This window comes from Hirundo rustica, chromosome 21, assembly GCF_015227805.2.
Source record: "Hirundo rustica isolate bHirRus1 chromosome 21, bHirRus1.pri.v3, whole genome shotgun sequence".
In the NCBI taxonomy this organism is placed as follows: Eukaryota; Metazoa; Chordata; class Aves; order Passeriformes; family Hirundinidae; genus Hirundo; species Hirundo rustica.
In genome coordinates, this window is record NC_053470.1 from 9,296,465 (window position 1) to 9,319,599 (window position 23,135).

The window sequence follows — 23,135 nt, forward strand, 5'->3', positions numbered from 1 at the left end:
GCATGGAGTAGAATTTAAAACACTTTCTTGTTTTTTGCAATAGGAAACTTCCCTTTTGGGTTGTGGCAATGTGGTAGGTAATTGCTGGTCAGAAAGAAAACAGCAGGGAAATCTGAGGTACCATTTCCTCTTTTGTCCTGATCATGGTGTAAACTGGCCAAGGACCTAAAATCCCATTTGTACAACAAAGTGAACACAAAGGTTCAGGGCTGGGAAAGAAAACTACTCAATCTCTTGCCAGGCAGTTCTCCATCACAGATCACTCAGCGTGTCACGTGCAAGAAGAATGGGACAATTCTCTCCCACTCTGTTGTTATTTATACCTGAGGCAGTAAATTGGAGTCTTTTTGATTAGTATGACTTGATTGCAGTCATGTTTATTTGAATGTCAATGGTTACACATACTAAAAGGCAACCCAGAATAAGAACCTCTGTATTTCTATGCACAAGCTAATCAGTAAGATCATGACTGCTTCTTAAAATGCAAAATGATGCATCTTAAAGACATACACTACTTATATTAAAGGAGGATATTTAAAATTTTGTCTTTTCTGCTTTAATCACACCAAAACATGGATACAGAGAATCTTTGAGTAATTAGGATTGCCAACTAGAAAGTGAGAATTTTGGAAAAACTCATGTTTTTCTCCTCGCAGTAGACACAGAACCTAAAAATGAGCCTTCCTGCAGGTTTAATTACAAGACAAGATTTTTATAAAGAACTTAAGTAGATGGTGTTTCAAAAGCATCACAAACACCCCTGAAAGTCAAGCCAACTCTCCAGAAGAAGCTCTGATACAGATAGAAATATACAGCCTCTTCCTGGTAGGTCAGCACATACACAGGCAAAACCCTACACTCTGAAATACAAAAGAAAAACTAAACATCCTTGGTGGTTTACTTGATAGAATTGTTGTAATTTGCAGCTTTTTACCACTTATATAGAAATATGCTACAATTATTTTTCCTGGAGTGCTTAAATTCAAAATATGTTATACAGAAAATTACCGTCACAAGTATCTAATTTATGAAGATAGAAATTGCTGGAAAATATATAATTAAATTATTACTTTAAAATTAGCAGAGGACATGACATTTTCTGAACAAAATAAACTGAGTGAAGATGACATACCAGTTACAGTATTTACTGAAGTAATTTCTCAAAATCCAAGTACCCATCCATGCATTTCCACTTCCTGATTAAAGTTTCCACAACCTGAACAGAGTATTTTACCCTCTAAAATGTAGCTATAGTTTCCATGAAGAAAAGCTCTTACCAGGTTAGCCAACATGTAGTGATAGCCTCTAGAATGTTTGCCGAGGATTACAACCTGTGTGGAGAAAAACATTGCATATTATTCGGCTGTAAGAAGATGACCCTTCACTAGTGGAAAAGAGAGAGAATGAAGATTTTGCTAATCTTCCATGCTCAATCCATGGGCAGCACGAGTATTCCAGATCTGTGGCATTTAAAGGCAAGACGTAGGTATTTGTGTTTTTCAAACACATGGGCAGAGTAGGACAAAGAGGAACTCACAAGACTGAGAACGTCCGCCTGCAAGATGACCTTACCTGGCAAGTTCACTCTCACAGCGTGCTCACAGCGTCCCCCCTGCTGACCAGGGTAATTTTAGTTATCAGTCCAAGCATTTCTGCTCTGAAATGAGGTTATACTGTATCTACCCAAAGGAAACTCCTGTTTACTTCACTCCTTGTTTGTGGAGTGTAGAAGTGCAGGACCCAGCCCAGCCACTCACTGCGTTTATTAACCTGTTCCAGCACAGCAGGGCTGAGGAGGCTCCAAGATGGACAGAGAGTTCCCCACAAGAACCCTTTCATGCATGAATGGCTAAAGTTAAATTCCCAAAGTTATAAGCAATGACCTTCATTGCCTTCTGACAGGTTTCAAAAGGTCTGAAAACTGGTCATTTCCAGTGCATCTAAATGGATGCATCTGACCTTACAATGTTTTGTCAAAATTGCTACTAAATGTTATGTTGCACATTGCACCCAGCAACATCTCCCGCCCTGGCTGACCCCACGTGGGCGCCTCTCCGTACAAACAGTCGTTAAATGGAATCGCTCAGAGACAAAAGGGCAGCAGCATGAACTCAGCAGCTGCATCCTCTGAGGGTAATGGGGACCAGAGCAGGCAGCAGCGCCTGGCCAGCCTGAACTCTGCCATCCCAGGAGTGCTCCTGCACAAGGAAGGAAAGCAGACACAGCCCCATGCCTGCACGGGCGGCAGTGGCTCACCAGCAACGCCACTCCTGCAAGACCTTTCCTTCAGACTGATCTCAGAAACATCCATGCAAGTCCCACAGCCACCAAAGGAAAAACACCCACCAGCAAGAATTTAATTTATAATTGTGGTGATTGCATGCTTGTCAGGACACAGTCCATTCTACCCAGGCTTGCTGGGTTAAAACCAGCAAACAACGCTGGCAATACACGCAAGTATCATTGTAGTATATATCCCACAAGCAGCTCAAGCAAAAAGACGATGCTTTTTGATGGAGACTCTTCTGAAAATCTACACATAACCATACAAATGTACTCCATGATCACAAAAAACACTCCAAATGCCACACTTTAAAAGACAGCATAACCACTTACATCTTTGCTAAAATCAGATGAACATTTGAGTCACTGACTTTAGATACACTGCTGAGCCTGCTCAAGTTGTTGATTAAATTATTAACTTCCCAATTGCCTCTTTGGGTAGTATTGTCCTTAATAGATGCCATTTCTTTCAAATTCACTTTAATTCTGTAGGAATTTGCATACTTCCAGCAGCCTGAAAATAAATTGTTATTCAGGTCCTCTTGAGAACTGTATGTACACTCTGTTGGTAGAAAGCATCTGCTTTCCTACACTCACATTTGTTTTCTGTGGAAATGTGCAGGCTTCCTTCAGATCATCTGGTGTGCATGCTATTTGCATACTGAATTCTCTGTATGTTTTCATTTCACCTTAAAGGCAGGTTAGAGATAAAAAACTTATTTAAGAACATTTGTGGTTTTAACCTTTACAACAGATAAGAAAGCTTTTACATTTCTATTCAGAAATGTGTTTATTTAAGAGAAAAATATCACCACAGATGACATCAGAGGCTGTAAGAAAATCATACATGGAAGTGCTACAGGCATCAGGAGCAATACTGCAAACAGGAAATGTTAGGACTCATTAGCATAGATCAGACTCAACTTTTGTCTCATATGTTGTCATGTCATCAAAATGGCTCAGTTTATGAAACCTCTGAGAGCTGCAACATACTACAGTCAAGCTTTAATTCATAAAGCATCTTTCAGGAGTGCCCTGACAGAATTTCTATTCACACAATCAACCACATCGGCTCATAACTATTGAACTGCATCTTAACAATGTGTTTAAAATTCACTACACACTACACAGCTGTCCTAAATCTTAACAAGTACAACTCTCCTCCTCCCTCACTCTCCACCCTGTACCAACTGTCCAGCATGCTGAAGGGAGCTGCTGGATTAGCGAGCCCAGCAGAAACAATCACAGACATGTGTTACTCCCAGGGGAGCAAAGTGATGGATAAAGCTTTTTTATGAAGAAGGAAAACAGGAACATAACAGTATAACAGGAGTATAACAAATAAATCTCATCAACTGCTGATATATTGTGAAGCTTATACAGAAAGTGGAATATTGAATAGTGGTGGTGAATAGAAAGCCAGGATTACAGGGCATGGATTTCCCAGAGCTACATGTCTCTCGTAAGTTTGACTTCCAAGACTTAATATTGCTTTCACCTTGACTGAAAGAAAAGCTTATAAGATTTTACACTGAACAAAGGGGAAGAGAAAAAAATGGCTGGAAACCATCATGAATAATTCAGATTTCTGATCCCACATAATTCTTGCTTTGTACATGAAAAGATCATAATGTAAGGTTTGATACAGAATCAAATAAAGTTTGCATTTTTAATTAACTCGTTGGATATTTCCAATTAATTAAGAGAACATCTGGAGGGAACATAACTAAAATTTATCTGCTTTCAAAAAAGAAGTAAAATCTGCTGGTCAGCACCAGGCTTACTTGAAGAACAGACCTATATGCGAGATTGAGAAATTAAGTCAGCATTGGCAATTTTACTTTTCCTTTTGCCTAGGGGAGTTATTTCTTGAATGTATAAAGCATAAAGACAATTTGGTTTCGACTGTGTCAGTCATCATTATAATAAACAGCCAAATACAAATTTTTGCCTTAGTATTTAGATTTTTCTTAAAGTTCCGGAAGATAGCACTAAAGATACTAACTGGCAAATATTAAGTTAGTATGAACCACTTTGGTATTTCTAGAACAATAATGACAATTCTCTCACGAGGACAGTCCTACAGTGGTGAGCTCAGAGTTGTACACAGCATTTCAGATGCAGCCTCACCACTGCAGAGTGAAAAGGAAGGGTCACCTCTAGCGACCTGCTGACCATGCTGATCCAGCGCAGTCCAGGATGCTGCTGCCCTTCTTTCCTGTGGCAGTACAGTGCTGGCTTGGGGTCAGCTTGGCTGCCAGGACCCCAAGGTCCTTCTCTGCAGAGCTGCTTACCAGCCAGGAAGCCTCTGCCCAGTCTGTACTGGTGCACAGGGTTGTTCTTCTCCAGGGGCAGAACTCTGCACTTCCCTTTGTTCAACCTCATGGGGCTCCACCCTGCTCACTTCAGCAGCCTGTCAAAGTCTTGTAGCACAACTACTCGGTGTATCACTTCTCTAAATTTGGTATCAGCAAACTTGCTGAGGCTGCAGCCCATCCCACAACCTTCAGATCACTCAGAGGTTAAACAGGATTAGCCCCAGTACCCTCAGGGTACCCCAAAGAGTAACTGCTGATCACAACCCTCTAAGCCCAGAAGTTCAGTCATTTTTAAATCCACCTTCCTGCCTCTGCAGGCTTTAATTTTAAAAAGTCATTGAAAAATAGAAGCTAAGAGGATATGCTTGCACTTGTACTGAGAGAAGGGGCTATCCTGACTGGCAGCAGTGAAAGGAAAACTACCATGTCCAATTAATACCTGTTAGGAGCACATCTTCTCTACACTTGAATCCACTGCCAACTGGTCAGTTTAATCTGGATGTCAGACTAAAGGATTTATCATCTTTTGTTTACAAATGAGAAAAGAAAGAAAAAAACTAGATCACAAAAATACAGACTACCTCATCTACAGCTCAAAACTACAATATTTTATGAGCCTATTAGATCTTTCCATAACATAAAATACTGCTGCTGACAGGCAGTATTGCCACAAAGAAGGTCTGAAAATTTTTACTGTGCTTTTCATACCTGACAAGTGGCAGAAACGTGCCACTTTGAATTGAATGACAGGCGGAGACCTGACCTGCTGTAATGTGTCTTTCCATTCTGACCATATCTGGGAACAGTGAGGCAGTGTTAAGTCTAGAGCTCTTCTTTCCTAGGTTTAGTAAGACAGTAATAAGAAAAATGAGATTTCCTGTAAGATCCGAGTTTAAAAAGTATTTTGTTTTCTTTGCTAAGGTTATTTGTGCATTAATTAGTGTTCCATTGTTGCAAAAAGCCCACACCTAAAAAGGAATCTACTGTTTTTCAAGTACACATGCACATTTCTGAGGGCAGGAGAATTAGCTACCTCTAGTTAGACAGTAATGTGCCTTTACACCTTGCTATAGAAATACAATTATGACACCTTTGCCTTCAAAGTAGTGAGCAAATGTCAGAAGTGATCGCACAATTCTTCCTTTCCCACAGCAAACAAGCAAAGCTGATCAATGGACTCAGGGATAAAAAAAAAATGTTAGCAGCATCAACAGGATGAGCTGTCAGTGTTGATTGCACTTTGTGGGAACAGAGGGATACAAGCATAGCAACAACTGTCTGGCAAGCCTAAATCGTTGTGGAGCACACTGTCTTCTCACCTAGGCAGCAGGTCAGGTGTTTTCTAGCTCCTACCCCTACTGAAAGCATTCCTGTCTGAGGATGGAGTGACTTGAAGCTCATCTCAGATCTGAGCAGCTCCTGCCTATATTGGACTGAATGACAAGCTGCGCTGGTACCAGTGGTACTGGCTAATTTGTCTGCAGGACTAAATAAAGAAAGGAGAGGAACAGAGTATCAGGGTGACCACCTGATGAGTTTAACAGCAACTGAAGGCCAAAAAGTTGTCAGTACGTCAGCAAGATGTTTAACCTCTCTTGAGTGCCATCTGCAAGTACGGAGCTCTGCTGTGTTCCTCCCCCTCAGGAAAAGGAAGAATTCACGAATTTCCAGAGTCTCCTGCCCACCCCTGCAGACCCTTCCTGCAGTGGGGGAGCTGCCTGTGAGCTCTGCAGCCAGGGCACTGCAGCTCTGTGCAGCACTGCAGCCACCTCCCAGAGCATTACCACGTGAGCAGTGGACACCAGGACAGAATCACTCCTCACTGTCTTTGCACAGGTCACCCCTCGTCACATAAATTTGCCAGACGGGAGTAGGAAAAACAGGCACAGAACAGAAAATAAAGCCTCCTGTGGGAACAGGACTTTCCTCATCTAACCAGATATCACAGTAAAAATAAGATCCCTTGTAACCTCAGTAGCTCAATTTTACTGTAAGCTTGCAGAGCCACTCGCCTGTTTTCCAATTTACACACAAGCCTCTGAAGGAAGACCAAATTCCCTTTGAGGATTATAAACAATAGAGAAGGTTCATTCTTCTCTCAGTAAATTTAAAAAAAAAGGGCTTTTTTGGTGCCACAATTTTGTCTCTTTGTATCACACCGACACCACCAGTGCCAATATATGAGGTTGCCCAGGAACCATAATCTCCTGGTGACAAAAAATACATCCCAGCTACTGGTGGTCTGTCACTGCCAAATGAGTGACGGCTGTCGTGACTTTAATTCTGCAGAGACAAAACCATTTCCACATTCTGCAGGAGCTGCTTCCCTCACACAAAGGGTCAAAACCTAGTGACTGTAACTGTAGAGCAAACCCAGGGAAGGTGATTTATCTTTTCACTTGGTATTAACAGGACAGGAATCTGGCCACCCGGGATAGTGATGCTGTAAAATATGCAGTAAACAATGATTCCATTTATATGAAGAATGAGTACTATATTAAACTTGAGTTAAATATTAAATGAAGAATGTGTTAAAAATTAAGATGAAAATTACACACACATATTAGTTGTTGCAGATAAAAATAACTGAATATATGTTTGAGATTAATTCATCCACCATTTCAGAGTCTCATGCCCTTTACAGAATGTCACAAATCCACACACAGTCATGACTGATGCATTTTTGCGCAGTTTATAGACCTAAAAATTTTAATTCCATGCTACTTTCTGCCACCTTATACATTTGTGACTACACTTTATAACCAAATCCTCACTTTTCTCTACAGCACAATATCAAGATCATTTGTTTGGGCATATAAAACATTCTTCAAACAGCTTTTGGCTGTTCTGCAATGAACCTCTCACGGGAGATTCTCTCCTAGAGAAGCGGAATCTCCTAGAAGAAGAGGACAAAAATGTGCTTGGGGAAAGCAGGGAATTAGTGCCTCTGAAGCACTTCATTAGGTTTTCCCCCTCTGGCCCCCTTCCTGTGTCCTTCTGTCCCTTGCCTCTCTCCTTCATGACAGTCACATCAAGAGTGAAATTCTGCTTTTAAGCCCTCTCCAGATAGATGATTGTTGTACATGTCAGTCCTTGGAGGGTAATTAAATGCAACATCTGAAAGCTGTGTTGTGCTGCGTTCTCCCTCCATATGGCTAAAACTTCTTTTCCCATAACTAATCTGACATTTGCTGATGGAAGACTGTGTAGTGGAATACACATTTAATTTATGCATAAAAGGTTAAATCAGAAATTATTTCAGAAAAAAAGTACAAACAGCAACATTGGTTCTGAGGGTATGATACTTCCTCCTAATTTCTTTCACTGCGCTGACAAAATTTTCTGTGCCCTGAAAAAATTTTCTAAAACTCATTTTCCTTCATATGACTTAGCAACATCGTCAGGTTAACTAATCTGTTGGCACAATTACTCTTAATGGACATATTTGACTGCAAAACATCAGATCAGCAAGCAGAGATGAAGTCTGATGATCTCTGGTAACTGCCATCCATAATCAAAATTATTTACTCTTTAAGCAGAATAAAATTCATTAAATAAACTTTCTATCAAAATTTCTCCTTTATTCAGACAGACAAAATGAGTGCTATATGTCTCAGGACTGCATCTCTCTTCACAACTCACATCCTTCAATAGAAGACCTTCATGTCAAAAATAATCAAAACTAAAACTACCTTTCATCACTTGAAGCTAGTTCACTAAAAACAAGATCAGATACAAGGGGCTGTTACAACCACAACAAAAATTCTTTGTGCCATATTAAAAGGATACTCAAAATTGCTGAGACCTTTCCCCCTTATTTTGCCAAGATACCTTCAAGAAAAGATACTTGTACCCAGAGAGCTTCCTTGAAGAGATGTGTCATAGGAATTTTTACTTAGTGAATTCTTTAGATTCTTAAGTAAGGGTAATGATCTAAAAATCCAGTTGTGTTCTGAAGGAGTTTTTGCAGCTGCAAATGACTTATTACATATGTTACTCCGCAGCAGTGGTTTTCACACATAGGTAATTTTAAGGAGATAATATTGAAATTGTCTATAAGGTCTAGTATATTTTTTGAGAAATATCATCCCTCGAGAAATGATAATGAAAGATGATTTAACATCCAAGGAAGTTCCAGTACTTTTTCAAGCCTCCGTAAAATCCTAAGTTCTCCTGAAATTTCCCACAGAGGCTTTGGATCTCAAAGCAGTCACAGAAAAGCTGCTTTCCCAGCAGCATTCGTAGTTATTTTTCCTTCAACCTGCAGTGCAAGCAGCTCCAATCCTGTGTAGCATGGTCCCACCACAACACCACCCTCATTTCCAGCCTCCCACACCCTCTCTGTCCTTACTCCCTCCTTGCTCCTCAGCAGCTCCTGGACACCTAAAGTCCAGATCAGCCACATCAAAGCCACCACCGTCAAAGCTGACTTCTAGCTCAGCCTGCTCCCCTCAAGTTCATACCACCTCAAGTCACTTTCACCCAGATTGCTAAGAATAGTAACATACATTTATTCTTAGCCATCCAAACCTTCTGCAGAAGGCAGAAGTGCTCCAGCACTGTCACACAGTTTGCTGGGGTCTCCACATCACCACCAGGCAGCTCTTTAGTGATCATGTGCCCAAACCCTGTGACACAGGAGATCCCCAACTGTCCCTTTTGGCTTTCAATTCCATGAAACTCTACATCCACACCCTTGCAATCACAGACACCCATGAACAATGCTCATTTCTTCTTTTCATATCCCACAACGCATACAAAACTTCTTTAGTCTTAGCTGCTCAAAATATAAAAGGATCAACATCCACTGGGGGAAGAAAGGAAGAAATTAAGTAAACTGAGTCACACAGCTGTCACTTGACAACACACAAATTTCCCATTTTCTCCATACTTCAGCATGCCAGAGTAAAATCCCAGTGTTATTCCCTGGAGCTGGACAAGAGACTTGGAAAAAGAATTCTGCTTATATAAACTATTACTGCATGTCAGGATCACTTCAAACTATTATTTGGATATAACCCAGAAGTGTCGCAGTAATTCAGTCCCAGTGTTCACATGAGAATTTTTTGGAAGGGTTTTGTACAGCAGAGCACTGCCTTCAAGCGGACCCAAAATACTGAATAGTTGCCATTTTTTTTCTTTTTAAGCACTTCCTTTCCTTTTCAAATGCCCTAGAAAACTAAGAAAAAAAAGTCAGTGCAATATCCTCTAGGAAAGACAAGGTTACCTTTCCTTATATATTTTTAAATTATAGATAGCATTTTACTGTGACTGGAATTGCACTCAATTTGCTTTTTTCAATGCTTTCAAAGAGTCTGAAAGGTTTATTCTGCTTCACTATAAGCAGCACTCCGCAATATTCCCAAATAATTTGGTACATAAACCACAAACTGAAAAAGATTATGAAGAGTTAATTTATTTTCACTAGATTTAGTTTATGCAGCAGAGGTGACAGTTTTACTCATATGAGGTAATAGAGATACAGCAATATTTTTCTTTTCTGATTCTTTACATGCATTTTCCCAGGATAGAAGATACTTAGGGTATCTTTTAAGGGTTTATGTACATTGTTGATAATTTTATTTATTACACATTTTGGAAGAAAAGAGCTTCCAGTAATACATACAGCATTATACCTCCACATGCATGCCTATGGTGTGACATGAACAAATTTAATTTAGTAACATGGGCTTTTTTTTTAAGCCAGGGAACATAAGTTTTCTCTAAAATTATGATGCTGCTTTCCAGCTCACTGGTTGGATACTGCAGGGTAAGTTTGCATTTGAGTTGATTGATAGGGCCTGATTCTCTATAAATTTAGTCCAGGCTGTGCCTGCTGTCTTAAATCTGCTCCCCAGAGGCAGGTGGAATTGTACAGGTAAGAGTGGGGGATCAGAGCCAGGAATCCCATCTGAATGTACAATGACAGCACTGAGAGATGGACTGGGACGGGATGGGATGGGACGGGACGGGATGGAATGGGATGGGACGGGACCTCCACAGTGCCTGATCCAAGACCCCCTGGAGCCTGGGGCAATCACAGCCCAGCTCTGATCACACCCCTGCACCTCATGCTTGGGGACATGTCCCCACAGGACTGCAGCTGTGAACTCTCAGGGTGTTCCAGGCTGCACCACCAGCAGCTGGGCTCAAAAAGCCCACGGGGGTGGCCCCATTCTGCAGATCTCGCTGTCTGAACTGCAGTGTAACTGTGCTCTAGGAGATGCACTTGGGAACACCTTGGTCCACGAGGGGCCCTGTAAACCCCCGTGGTTCTCCTCCTCCCCTGGATACGTGATTCATATCACACTGAAGCCATTAATCCCAGCTTAGTGAGCTGTGAAAAAAAAGACATGCACTCTTGTGCAGCTTTTCTTTTACTGAGTTGGGACTTCTTCCCTTGGAAATGAACTGATGAGACACCAGAGCTATCGTGCTGTCTCTGGTGATGTACAACGCCTGTTTGCACAGTGGTGCCGTGCTATTACTATTCATTTTGATAGTGTGTTTCCTTCCTCTCCCTGCAGTTGGTTCATCTGAATTGTCGCCAAGATGGTTGGTTGCCTTGGAAACTAATTAAGGAAAGGCTTTAGTTAGAAGCAGAGTTTCAAGCATTAAACTATTTGAGAGACAGATGCAGAAATTAAGGTAATGTCTGCTAAGATGAAAGGGCTTATCCTTTACGTATAAGAAGAAAGAACCACATTTAAATGCCAGGACTGAAACAAAGCAACTTATACACAAACTGATTTTTAAAACTAGGAAGAGATGAGAGAGTGAGGGGTTTCAAAACCCGTCAGGAGCTCAGAAGAGGTGACAACGATCCCCAAAGCCATTAGAGATGGAGAGAAAGACAAATAGGGGAGAACAAAAACTCAGGGGATCACATGTTGAACAAATTATAGCCAGTTCTCCCTTTCCCTCAAATACTCTGGGTCTTTAAAGCACTTTTTGCGAATATTGTTTTTGAAAAATACTTGTAGAGCTAATGAAAGACCAAATCCTCTCCTCCAGCCCAGGTATGGCCCAAGGAGCACCCATGAGTACATCTGCTCCCAAAGCTCACCAAATGCAACAGGGAAAGGTGAGGGCCAGTGGCCCTCAGGACCTCTGCACCTGTGACTTGGCCACAAGGGTAACAACGTGAGCAGCTCAGGCAGCGTGGGCACAAGCTGAACAGTGACTGGGACTCTCAGAGGGCTCAGGGCAAACGCATGCACCATTTCTGTGCACTAAAGAGCTGCATAGAAAGGTGAACTGTGCAGCAAATTGAGCTTTTACAGCTACCTGTTAACTGAAGTTCAAAGCAAATACAATCTCCGTATGAGCACAATGATAGAGACATAACTATCATTTCCAGGATAATGGCTGACTCTACCTGCAACAGCATAACTAAGCAAAGATTTTGGTTCTCTGTACATTTAATGGCAATGCAGACGTTGCCATATAAATATGACTGTTACAGTATAACTGCATACTACAAATATTGTGGTGAAAATATGCGAAGTATTAAAACCAGATGCATGTGTGTGCATTGGTGTGTGCATTTATATCCCATAAATTATCATAAAACATAAAATGAGTAACTGCTACAATCATAGAAAAATAAAAACTCTAATGGTGACCTCAGATGTTACCCTGGTTTTTCTGAGTTTCTTTATTAGCCTTTTGACTTTCATAAATGGAGTCAGATCTTTTAGTTACTGTAGAATATTAGAACAGTTTTTCTACGTTTCCCACAGAAGTAATATAAACAAATCCTTTGTTTTTCATTCTGTCTTTTGTTTGCATATTTCTAACCTGAAAACAATTGTAACTGACAATTCGTCTGGCCACTGAGGCTGAGGGGTGGAAACCCCAAAAAGCCAATCTTCTGCTAGACCCACAAATGTATAAAAAGTAAAAGAATAAACAAAGGGGTCTCTTCTCTCCGCCCTTTCAGCTGGAAGCTAGATCAGAAGAACCTCTGCAGAAATCTCCTGTCTGCGTGTGATTTCTTTGTGTTTCACGGTGACACTCAGGTTCATATGCCCCTGGCATAAGAAACAAGTTGCTTGGCAGCAATCTTCTACATACAGCAGCTTCCACATTTACAGTGAGATGCTTCTAGTATTAATTATTATTACTACTGATCAGACACATTTAAAACTGTGCTTTAATGCCTTTTGAACACTTTTAAGCTTTGTGTGCCGTTACTTCAATCATTCTGCAGGATGACTAATAATGCTCTGATAAATTCCTGTCACTTGGAACTTGGCTTGTTCTATGAAATCTGGAGGATGACTTTGGAGAGACATTCCTTTTTACAAGCTAGAAATTCTTTCCTCAGGTATGTGTGAAATGTGCTGTATGTGGGGCAATTAACCCAAGATGTTACCCTCTCTGCTTTGGCAATTCATCTGTCCTTTATGAGTTTCACAGATGACAGGAGCAGGCCCTTTAAGGCAGATACAGCTGTCACTTTTGACTTATGCCCATTCCTACTCTTCTGCTGGCTATGTCCTGAGGGTGCCTGACCTAAGAAGTCCCCTTTCCTCCCCATATGTCCACGGACTTGGGAGCTGCTGAAACTCCCCGGGTGTGAAGGGAAAGAAGTGACCTTTTATTCTGCTTTACATCCTGGTTTCAACAATACTCCTGAGTATCTAATGAAGAAATGTCCTAAATTTTAAGTTTCTAGTCCATCGGAAATGTAAAAATGAACCAGTAAAAATGTACCAGTTTTAGAGCGGTGTTACACAACAGTCTACAAAGCAGATACTCTCTTGGAGCCCCAGCTGAACCCCACAGCTCCAGACAGAGGATAAAATCAGCCTGTGACATGGATGTGGACCTAAGCCCTGCAGCAGCGAAGGGCACAGTGCTCTGGAGGCTGCTCCGAGCAGGGCAGTGCCTTTGGAGGACACGGCACTGCTGGCCTTCAAAATCAAAGCAGAAGCTACTCACAGCTCTGCTCCAAGTGTCCCTCTGTATTTGTAGGTGATTGTATTTTAAATTGCTATGGAGAACACAGGCAAACCTCCACCAGACCATCTGTCTATAATGGAACACATAAGCCAGGAAGTTTATATAACAGTGGTCCTGAAGCTTTTCAATTACATTTTTCCCTGTTGTTATTTTTAATGACTGTTCATCAATCCAACGCTGCAGGTCTGTGTTTATTCTTACGACACCTTAAGTGTGAAAGCTGTTGTGCAGTGAGCTCTCTCCTCTGAGATCTGAGCAGCTCTGCAGAGGGCTGCAGCTGGGGCTGCACTGAAAACCTGCACACCTCCATCCTAATCTCAGAATTTCACACTCGAAGGTCATCACAGCCAGTGTGTGCACAGGACAGAGTTCAGTCAATCAGATTACCCTTCTTAATCCTACAAATGCTTCACTTTAAGTTGTCTTTGGCAGTCTGGCTGTCATTGTAAAACTTTGGGGACTGCATTCTCTGTTGTAATACTGCTTTTGCTTTGTGAGGTACCTTCACTTAATACAGACACTGCCTTGGAGCCTAACCCTCATGACTAAGTTTGGAGACGGCATCCTTTTGATAAAAGCACGCAGTCTCTGGAATAAACAGGTCTTTTGTAAAGTTTCACCATTTTGATCCTGAATGGAGTTTCTTCCTCCTCGTTTGCCCTCAGGAGATTTTCTTTTAAGTGGACATAAAGCCACTTAGTCAGAAATACAGCTTATTATCCTGGGAATAAGAAAAACGTATTTCTTAACTCAAAACCATGTCTCTAAATACATGGTTGAACAGGCTAAGGCTTACTGTTAGCTTCAGAAGAAAATGCTCTTCTGTTTATGAGAAGAAAAATTTATATCTATCTGTGAAGAAATACAGAATATTTTAGCATCAAGGGACAAGACGTGTGGGGAGCTTATGAATTTTGCATGACATAAGTGCTGCTATCTGTATGCCTGAGAGGCCAGTAGATGATTGAATTGGATACAGTTTTGTTGTGCAAGGGGGATACAGATCCAGATGCTCACTGGTTATAGAACTATAGGGCAAGTGAAAAAACAGATTGCAACTTACAGAATAACTACTCATTTCTCTGCTTCCCTCTATTCTACAGCTGAAAAGGTTTGAGCAGGGTATCCACCTCCAGGACAAAATATAAAGCCCATCACAAAATCTTCTGAATGGGGAATGAAAACAGATCAATCTGCAGTACGAAATTTGGCACAAAACAGGTTTACTCATGCACAGTAGGAGCTGGGGTGCCTCTTTCCCTGACCTTATATTTACAGTTGGGAAGATCAGGTACCAGACGGCCCTAAGAAGAGAAATACTTCATATGACAGGTTACAGGCCTTGGAAATGTAGGGACATTCACACGTGCCATATGCTAAAGGCATATGGAATACTTAAGGTCATTGACTCACATGTCTGTACATTGCTGGAGGAAGGTACAGAATATTCCAGAATGACCGGAAGTTTCAGAAGAAAATCCCCAGACGTGTCTCTTTGGATGAGACTGAATTTTTGGAAGAGATGTATACCCCGGGTTGAAAAAAGGATCAAAGGATAAGAAGTGCACACATTGACAAGCCTGATTACAGGAAAAGAGGTCACTTGCTGAATGCAAGCACTAACACAAAGCCATGATACATGGCTCCTGGAGCAGAGCACTGACAAGCTTGCTGAATGGGCTGGCCAGCAGCCCAAAAGTCTGATAGCAAACTCAGTGCGTGTGTAGACTGTTTAGTGCTTTACAGTCTGTTTATTTCTGCTATGACTTCTCTTCCTGAATAAGTTCTATTTAAGCCTCTGAAATCCAGGGTCACTGGCAAATGCTGCTGCTGACTCAGAGAATGAAATAGCAGGTGCCACACAGTAACCACATAAACCTCCTCTCTGGAGGGAGGCATCACTCCCAGAAGCTGATGGCAGAGTTGACCTTTGGAGTTCTGCTTCTGGGAGGCCAAAAAAGGGAGAGGGATGGAGAGGCAGGTGGGTTGAGGCAGCCTGTAACAGCCCTCTGTGAGACACAGTTTGTCCATCAGTGCTCTGACACAGCAGTTCAGACAGGTAGAGTGTCTTGGCTTCCTTTTGCTCTCACTGGGAAAAACAAACCCATCTGCAAAGTGCCTCAGCGAGTAGTAATGGGCTCAGTTGTTTCTTCTCAGCTGAGCAGCCTTCCTAGACTCCACACATAGCACTGAACTGACTTTTAAACTGCAATAATACGCTAGATTTGAAATATGCAAATCCAGACTTATCTCTCCCCTCAATAATATGCTATCAGCAAACACAGTTGGCTAAAAAAAGAAAAGACAACTTTCCATTGCCTTGAGCAAACTGAATGGATGGATTTCACTAGGACACATTTCTGTGAAAACTTTTAACTACTTTATGAGAAGATAACAGGGTAAGCAGAGGAGATGGAAGGAAAAGCCTACAAACAATAATTGTTCAGCTATCAACCTAGGGTCCACCCACTATTACTGACTTTCCCTGCAGAAATTTAAGTCACTGCTTTTCAGTATCCAATTAAAAAACCTCTGGAAATTGTTGACAGAAGATACTTTTAGCATTAGGGGCACCAGCATACTGGGTAGAGTAGTGTTTGGGAAAACCTGGAGGCCCCAGTAGCAAATTTTTACTTAACAGATGCTAATCATGTTGACAGAAGACCGGATCATATATTTAACAAAATTTAAACTTTGCTATAGTTGAATTTAGAATAGTAGCAGAAGAAGAGTCACCAGGTTTTTTGCTGTATCGTTTGCTTGGTATACAGCTTTCCTTTTAGGCACTGAAATGGTTTGACTTTTTTTTCTCTTACTTGCACAACAGAAGAAAACATGAGAACAAACGTAAATGAAATCAGACCAAACAAAAGGCCCAGGCAGCAGGGAATGGTCCCGAGTCTGCTTCCAACGACTTGTGTCTGTTGCTACACCTCTTCAAGCACACTGCAGAGCACGGCCAGTGGCACAGGCTCAGTGGGTAGCACCCTGGGATGGCCAGAGGGTGGGGCCATTCCTCTGGGTGAAGCCAGCACTGGGAAAGCCATGCAAGAGCAAAACAGCCACTCTAAATTCATCTTCCCGCACAAAGGTGCTTAGAACCCATCACCCACAATTTAAGCCTCTGAACAGCACTGGCTGTTCAGAGGGGAGGGCTTTACGTACCAAAATGCACTAATGAATCGTTTGGACTACCAGCTGAATTTTTCATTAGCAGGGTTTTCTTCTGGGAATTCTTTCAAGTGATTCTGTGATACTTCACTGGCTTTTTTTTTCTTGTTTCATGTTCCACTTAAAAAACTGCACCTGTTTTGCAATCCTTACAAGCAGCCTTGATTCCAGTAATGTTACTCTGGCAGCTGAAGTTTTAGGTTCCTTAGCTACTCAAAAATAGTTCATTATTAACACTGGGGAAAAAAATATCACAGTGACATTTCCTGATAGGTTACATTTAAGTGCTGCCACCAACTATGAGCATCACTGTAGTATTTTAATTTTACTAGGTAACTGGCCAGCTGTTGGGACTCACATCTCAAAGGATACTTAATAATCTCTAGAAATAAGCAGTTCTGGAAATATTAATGATGTCTGTCATAGAGAGATCACAATTTCTGAAAAGCAGATACCTGTTCCAAAATGGTGTTGATTCTGTCTACTTCACAGTCAATTAAGTATCTTTTTTCTTGCCGTCTGTCCATCTCCTCTATAATTCTTCTGAACTCTTGGACATCTTTTATGCTTCCTACAGATCTGGCTGTCACTTGCCAGTTGTTCTGCACTGCTGCTTCCATAATTGCCTGAAGAATGGAAAATCCTGTGGGGGAAGAGACAATACAACCATTTAAAAGCAAAACAAAAATAAAAATTATTTTGAATGTTTGACAAAAACTTGTATCATCTAAAGGGACACAGACTAGCTGAGAGCCTGCAAGGGCTTCACTGCTTGAGCAAACAACAGTGTAGGGACCAGTTTCTTCTTTCAACTATGCCACTGGCAAAGTCACTGACTTCAGCAGAGCATCTTGGTGCTGTATCACTGCAAGGCAGATCAGAATCTGCCCAATATGCCACATTATGATCTTCTCAGGGATGCTTATGGTCACGCTGGGGTCTGTGCCAGCTGAGAATAGGAACCTGCAGCCATTCCTTGGGCAGAAGTCCATCAGCCTGAGGAGCAGGACAAAAGGGATGATTTGCCTGTGCAGACTGCAGCAATGGGTCATTAACTGGCAGGGATCCAAGCACTGCACAAGAATGTCAATTAAGTCATTGTACGGTCATTGGAGCCACAACCATAAGAGAGTACTTTACTGATACTCACTTTGATTTCAGAAAATGTTTTTAAATATGGAGTCTAGCAGCATTAACCACACTTTCAATGCTTTCATTAAGGTAATACCAACTCATTTAGCAACCCCAATGCAGGAGAGAAGCAGCACAGAACAATCAAGCACTACACAGTGGGAAATACAGGGGCAAGCAGCATTCCAATTTCTCATGAACAGCCATGCCTCGGCAGAAGGCAGAGCAGAGTCCAAGTCAAAGCCCTAAGTGAAAAGCGTTTGAACTAAAGACAGAATTTCTGTCAAGTCATGCTCATGTAGGAATCATCAGATATTGATTTGCTGCCCTTTATTTTAGTATGTAGCTGGGAACATGTTTTCATTCAGGAAATTTAATTTTGTACATAGTTCTAACTGTTTCAATTTTGGGCAGGTGCCAATCAAAGACAGAGGTCATCCACTTCAAGCACACCCGGTAGTTTTCAGTAGAGTTTGACTGTACTGAAGCATATCCATGTGAGCGCTATTTCTGTCCACATAATTTATTCGCAAAACTTCCAGTCCAATTATGTAGTCATACTGTGGATTTCTTATCCAGTCAGATTTGAAAAGCTTACACACAACCACATAAACATCCAGGATCAACAACCAATTAATCGTGGTCAGTGATAACCAGTTCTCTGAAATGGAGAGGGCTTTGAGCTCCAGAGGAACAACACGTTCACTGCTGCGAATCACACCAACAGCAATTCTGAACTCAGACATCCTTGTAGAGGTACAACGGTAACAAAGAAGTTGTGCTGCAGCCTGATCTTCCAGAGCCTGCTGTAAATCTGCAGTGCTTGTCTGAAGCCAGAGGAGCTGCACCATTACCTCATTACAGACACAAACAAGGGATGAATGATTTTCTGGATTACAATTAGATTATCATAATTTACCGTGTGTCTTCCTTAGGTCTCACTCAAATGCCCTCACTTTCCCTGTGCAGCCTCCTTGATTCTTAATGCCTTCCTTTGTATGAATTCACTTTACTATCCCATGAAAGGAGGTGACAATTAATATGTACACTGGTTGAGAATTCTTTCTGGCATCTTCTTTCCTCTGAGACTACTGAAAGAAAGGCATTTACATATGTATAGTACAATGAACTCAGTCTTCCTTAACCTAGTATTTTACAAAAATGGTTGTGATGTCTGTGACAGCATTGTGATTGCATTACATGTAGCAGGAAGATCTAAGCCTAAGATACTTTGTTGGATGCAGATGAGGAATTTTTATGTGGAAACATAAATACCATTAATGGGGATTTACAAATGCTTTGTGTACAAAGATGTACTTTCGAAGAGACATGATTCCACTCAGTAATAAATATTTACAATTTTGTTTCATCATTCATATGACATCTAAGTATGAACCTTGAGCTTGTTGTAAACAACAACAGTGTAAGTCCATTTTTTTTTTTACTCCAGATTGAACATATTAGTTCAAAATATTATGAAAAACTGACACTTCAAACATATCTGTAGCTCTATTTTTTGCTAATGACACACACAAAGCTTCTGAACTATCTCAAGGAAAGAAGAAAAATGAATATGCTGGAGTGAAGATGCCATTGGTTCACTGCCATGCTCCCAGCTTCAGCTAACACTGAGTCAGAATTTGCTTTGTCAAACCTTGAATATCTCAGAAGAAAGTTGGGGAATTTTCCTCATTTTGTGCAATTGCATGTTCGTGTGGGTGTGAGTACATGTGTATTTTTGTATGCATGTGTATTAGTCAGTGGTTACCATTTCAAGAAAGAGCAAGATTACTCAGCAGCCTTTCTCCTATGCGTGAAAATACAATTACAGTAAACTAAGACTGAAAAGTTTCAGAGCTTTGTAATTTCTGTCTTCTCTGCCTCCTGTCTGTCCTTGTCACATCAGATCTTTACAATCACAGTCCCCTCTACCCTTGCCAGCTCTAGAAATCCTCCCTATGGGCACCATCTGTACTGTGCCAGCTCCTCTCTCTTGGGCCCTCTCCCACCCTTGCTTTGAGAAGAACCATTTGCCTTTCCTGCAGCAGCTCATTAGTCCTGTGATGACCTCTACAGAGCCCATTCTCCTGGTTTACTAAAGCTTGGTTCAAACCTCCTGCTCTCAGGAAGGCAGCACCTGCACCCTTACTGTTCCAGGCTCAGGCAAGTGGTGCCCCATGACAAACACAATTTCTATGATGCCAGCTTACATTCAAGTGTACCTACCAGAGGTCGGTAAGTTGAGATATACTTGGATATTCTGTGTGTTTGGCACTGAACCTAACACTAATTTGAAAGTAGACAGATCAACATGTCAGGTGCGAGTGAAAAAACAATTAGCCAACCCCAAAACTGCCCATCATCCAAAATCCTAACAACATCTGTGGGGCAAGCACGCTTTGCATAACCCAGGTCTGCATAACAACTTCCTAAGCAGGGGAAGAAGCAAAGAACAAGCTACTAAACGAGTTACCAGGGAGCAATTCAGCAAATGATGAGGACCCTGGAATGCTCTTCCAGTCTAATACACTTATGTTCAAATTCTTAAATAAAATAGAGTCAGTGCAGCCCATCTGGTTTTGACCTGATCACTTCTAGCTGGTAACCAATACATAAAGCGTTACACTCCACTACTCTGGTAGCAGACAACCTTCTAGGCCAAGAAGCAAACACATTGTAATGATATTTTTTTTAAATTTCTGCTTTTTCTGTTCTGTAAACCTTGAGTTTCCCCTGTACATACACTACAGTACTGCATCCTGTCATCCATAAACAGAGAAATATAGACAAATAGGTATGACAGCTTGGTTCAGTGTATGTGAACTTGCCTGGCTCTAAAGGAGAATTTACAGAACTATCTGGTTCCTATTTGTTAGGGATAGGATACAGCTAAAACTGCAAAAATTCAGAGCTGCTGAATGCAAGTAAAATACCCCTTTTTTCCCCCTGAAATAGCTCTTCCTGAATCAATTTTACCTTGATCTATTCTTTCATAACAACCTTGCATCTAACCCACCTCACATTTTACTGAGGTTTTAGGTCAGTGCAACTATGTTGTTTTTGAATGAAGCTGTGCCAGTGTAAAATGAGAGCAATGTAGTAAGGGATCAAAGAGTTCAATAACCAAGGACAAGACAAAGAGATGCCGTAAGCAATGCTGTCACTTACACAGGGGGTCTTACTCATATGACTTTCACAATGTTATGGGCAAATCTGCTGGTGTAGGACAGATAGGGATACCTCAGTACAAGGATATGATCCAAAGTTCATCAAAAGAGCTGTGTTCTAGTTCTAGCTTTGCTACTCAAATCTTTATTGAAATATTTTTCAAAGAAATAATAATTGAGTGAACAGCTTCTGGATACAGATTGTTAACAGAACAGATGAGATGGAACCACATCAAAACCAGAGCAGATTCCACTTGAAGAAAATATAACAGCTAAACAATTATGTAGAGAAAGCAGAATTAGCATTGACAATCAGAACAAGGAAAGATGAATTTTGAGAAGAGACAGAAGGTGAAGAGCACTGTGTTGTCCAGTGATATGGGCTGTAGGGTATCCTCTGTACTGATGCTGAGGAAACTGATACTGATGCTACCAGAGCTCTCCCAAAAGGAAAACTTTTTACATGCAAATAGAAAAATTGTAAAACTACATTAGCATTAAAAGTAATTAACTTCCGAGTTTTAGAATTTCTGAATAACAAAGAAACCCCACCAAAACAAACAAACAAAACCAAACAAACAAAAAAACAAACCACAAAAAAACCCCACAAAAAACCAAAAAACATGCCCAAGCACAGATACTTCACCAAGGAAGCTCTACAGAGTCCAGGACTTTGTCTGTCCAGCAGAGCCCAAACCTTAAACTGTGCAGTAAGCACCGTACTGTTACATACGCAGTGAGGTACAAATCTACTCACTTATCAACAGCACAGGATTTTGAACATACCTAAAACTTGGCTTCATCTATTCAAAGAGTGAAAAACATAATTTCAAAGTATGCTGTAAACCTAAAAATATTGGTAACACAAGTTAATAGTTTATCATGATACGTTAGGGGTTTTAGCATGAGTGTGCAAGAGTACTGCTATATGCCTTCTTTAAAAACATGTTTGGAACTGCTGAGTCTAAAAAGTGATAAATATTGTTCCTTTGAAGAAACAATCACAGAAGATTATGGTAATCAGACTATGAATTGAAATACATATTCATCACAATCCCCCCCTGGATTCACCTCAGATAAATGTCTTGGAAAAAAATAATGCTAGTTGAATTATCCGCAGACATAGTAAAATTATTCTTTCTATCTGACCTTCAGTCAATCATGTTAGAAGAATATTTATTCCACTTCCTAACCTTTATCTGCACTTTCAGTTTTCAGTAACTACCTGAGCAAACAGATCTTATGCCTCTGAGAATTTTCATTAACAGATGCTATCAGCCTTTCAAAGTCTCTCGTCATGAACATCTCACCCTTTAGTAGCCAGCATTTTAATTGCCCTTGCAGCTGGAATGTGTTTCATATCTCAACCCATAAGTTAATTTCCTTTTATTTATCCTGAACACCAAAAAAAGGGAGGGAAAAAAAAAAGCAATCAAAGGGTGACTACTGAGCTTAAAAGTATTCTGAAATTTAAATGAACTTTTATGGTAATAGAAATGATAATTTATGGATCCATATTCACAGTCTGCATATGTGTTCCGTTTTTGTCACTCAACTGGCTATTTCTGCCTTGTTTTTGCTAATAGCTGGCAATATGCAATTATGGAGCTTTTATACATCACTGTTTCCTATCTTTTTTCAGTACATTTCTCTTCATAACAATGATGTATTTGTAAATTACAAGGCCTCATACTAATTCTAAGCTGGTCTGTATACCCCCTAACTACTTGGTAGTACAGATTTGGTCTGAATTGAGCTTGAACATAAAAATGTAGTTTATCTGCATGGACCAGAGCACCAAAAGTATGATTTGATCTGCTTTATACTGATTCCTCCTGTAGTGATGCCAAAGGATGACAATTTCCAAAGTTACTGGAGAATTCACATGGCATCAACAGGCAACATGAGACCCAGAGAAAGCCTGGGGGTAACAAGTGACCTTTCAGAACACTTCCCACAGATGAGGGGGCAGAGCGAGGATGGAGTGGCTCTGTGCCCCGTAGCAGTGACCTCCCTCCCTTCCTCCTCGCACCGCAATGCTCTGTGTCTCCAAAAGAATCTGGTTTATTCTGCAGGGAGACGACACACAACAGGCTCA

At 40.9% G+C, this 23,135-nt stretch overlaps 1 protein-coding gene across 6 annotated transcripts in view; it reads right to left on the reverse strand.

Annotated features, from left to right (window-relative positions):
* GRIA3 (glutamate ionotropic receptor AMPA type subunit 3) overlaps positions 1-23,135 on the reverse strand; it is a 127,495-nt gene that overhangs the window by 56,635 nt on the left and 47,725 nt on the right. For all 6 annotated transcript variants that reach the window (XR_005703834.2, XM_040084233.2, XM_040084234.2 and 3 more), the window contains exons 4-5: positions 17,195-17,382; positions 1,278-1,331 (exon numbers count right to left, since the gene is read on the reverse strand). Coding sequence is in view for 5 of the 6 variants with exons in the window: in XM_040084233.2 (XP_039940167.1) it covers positions 1,278-1,331; positions 17,195-17,382 (242 nt within the window). In the remaining variant the exon portion in view is untranslated. The remainder of the gene's footprint in view (positions 1-1,277; positions 1,332-17,194; positions 17,383-23,135) is intronic.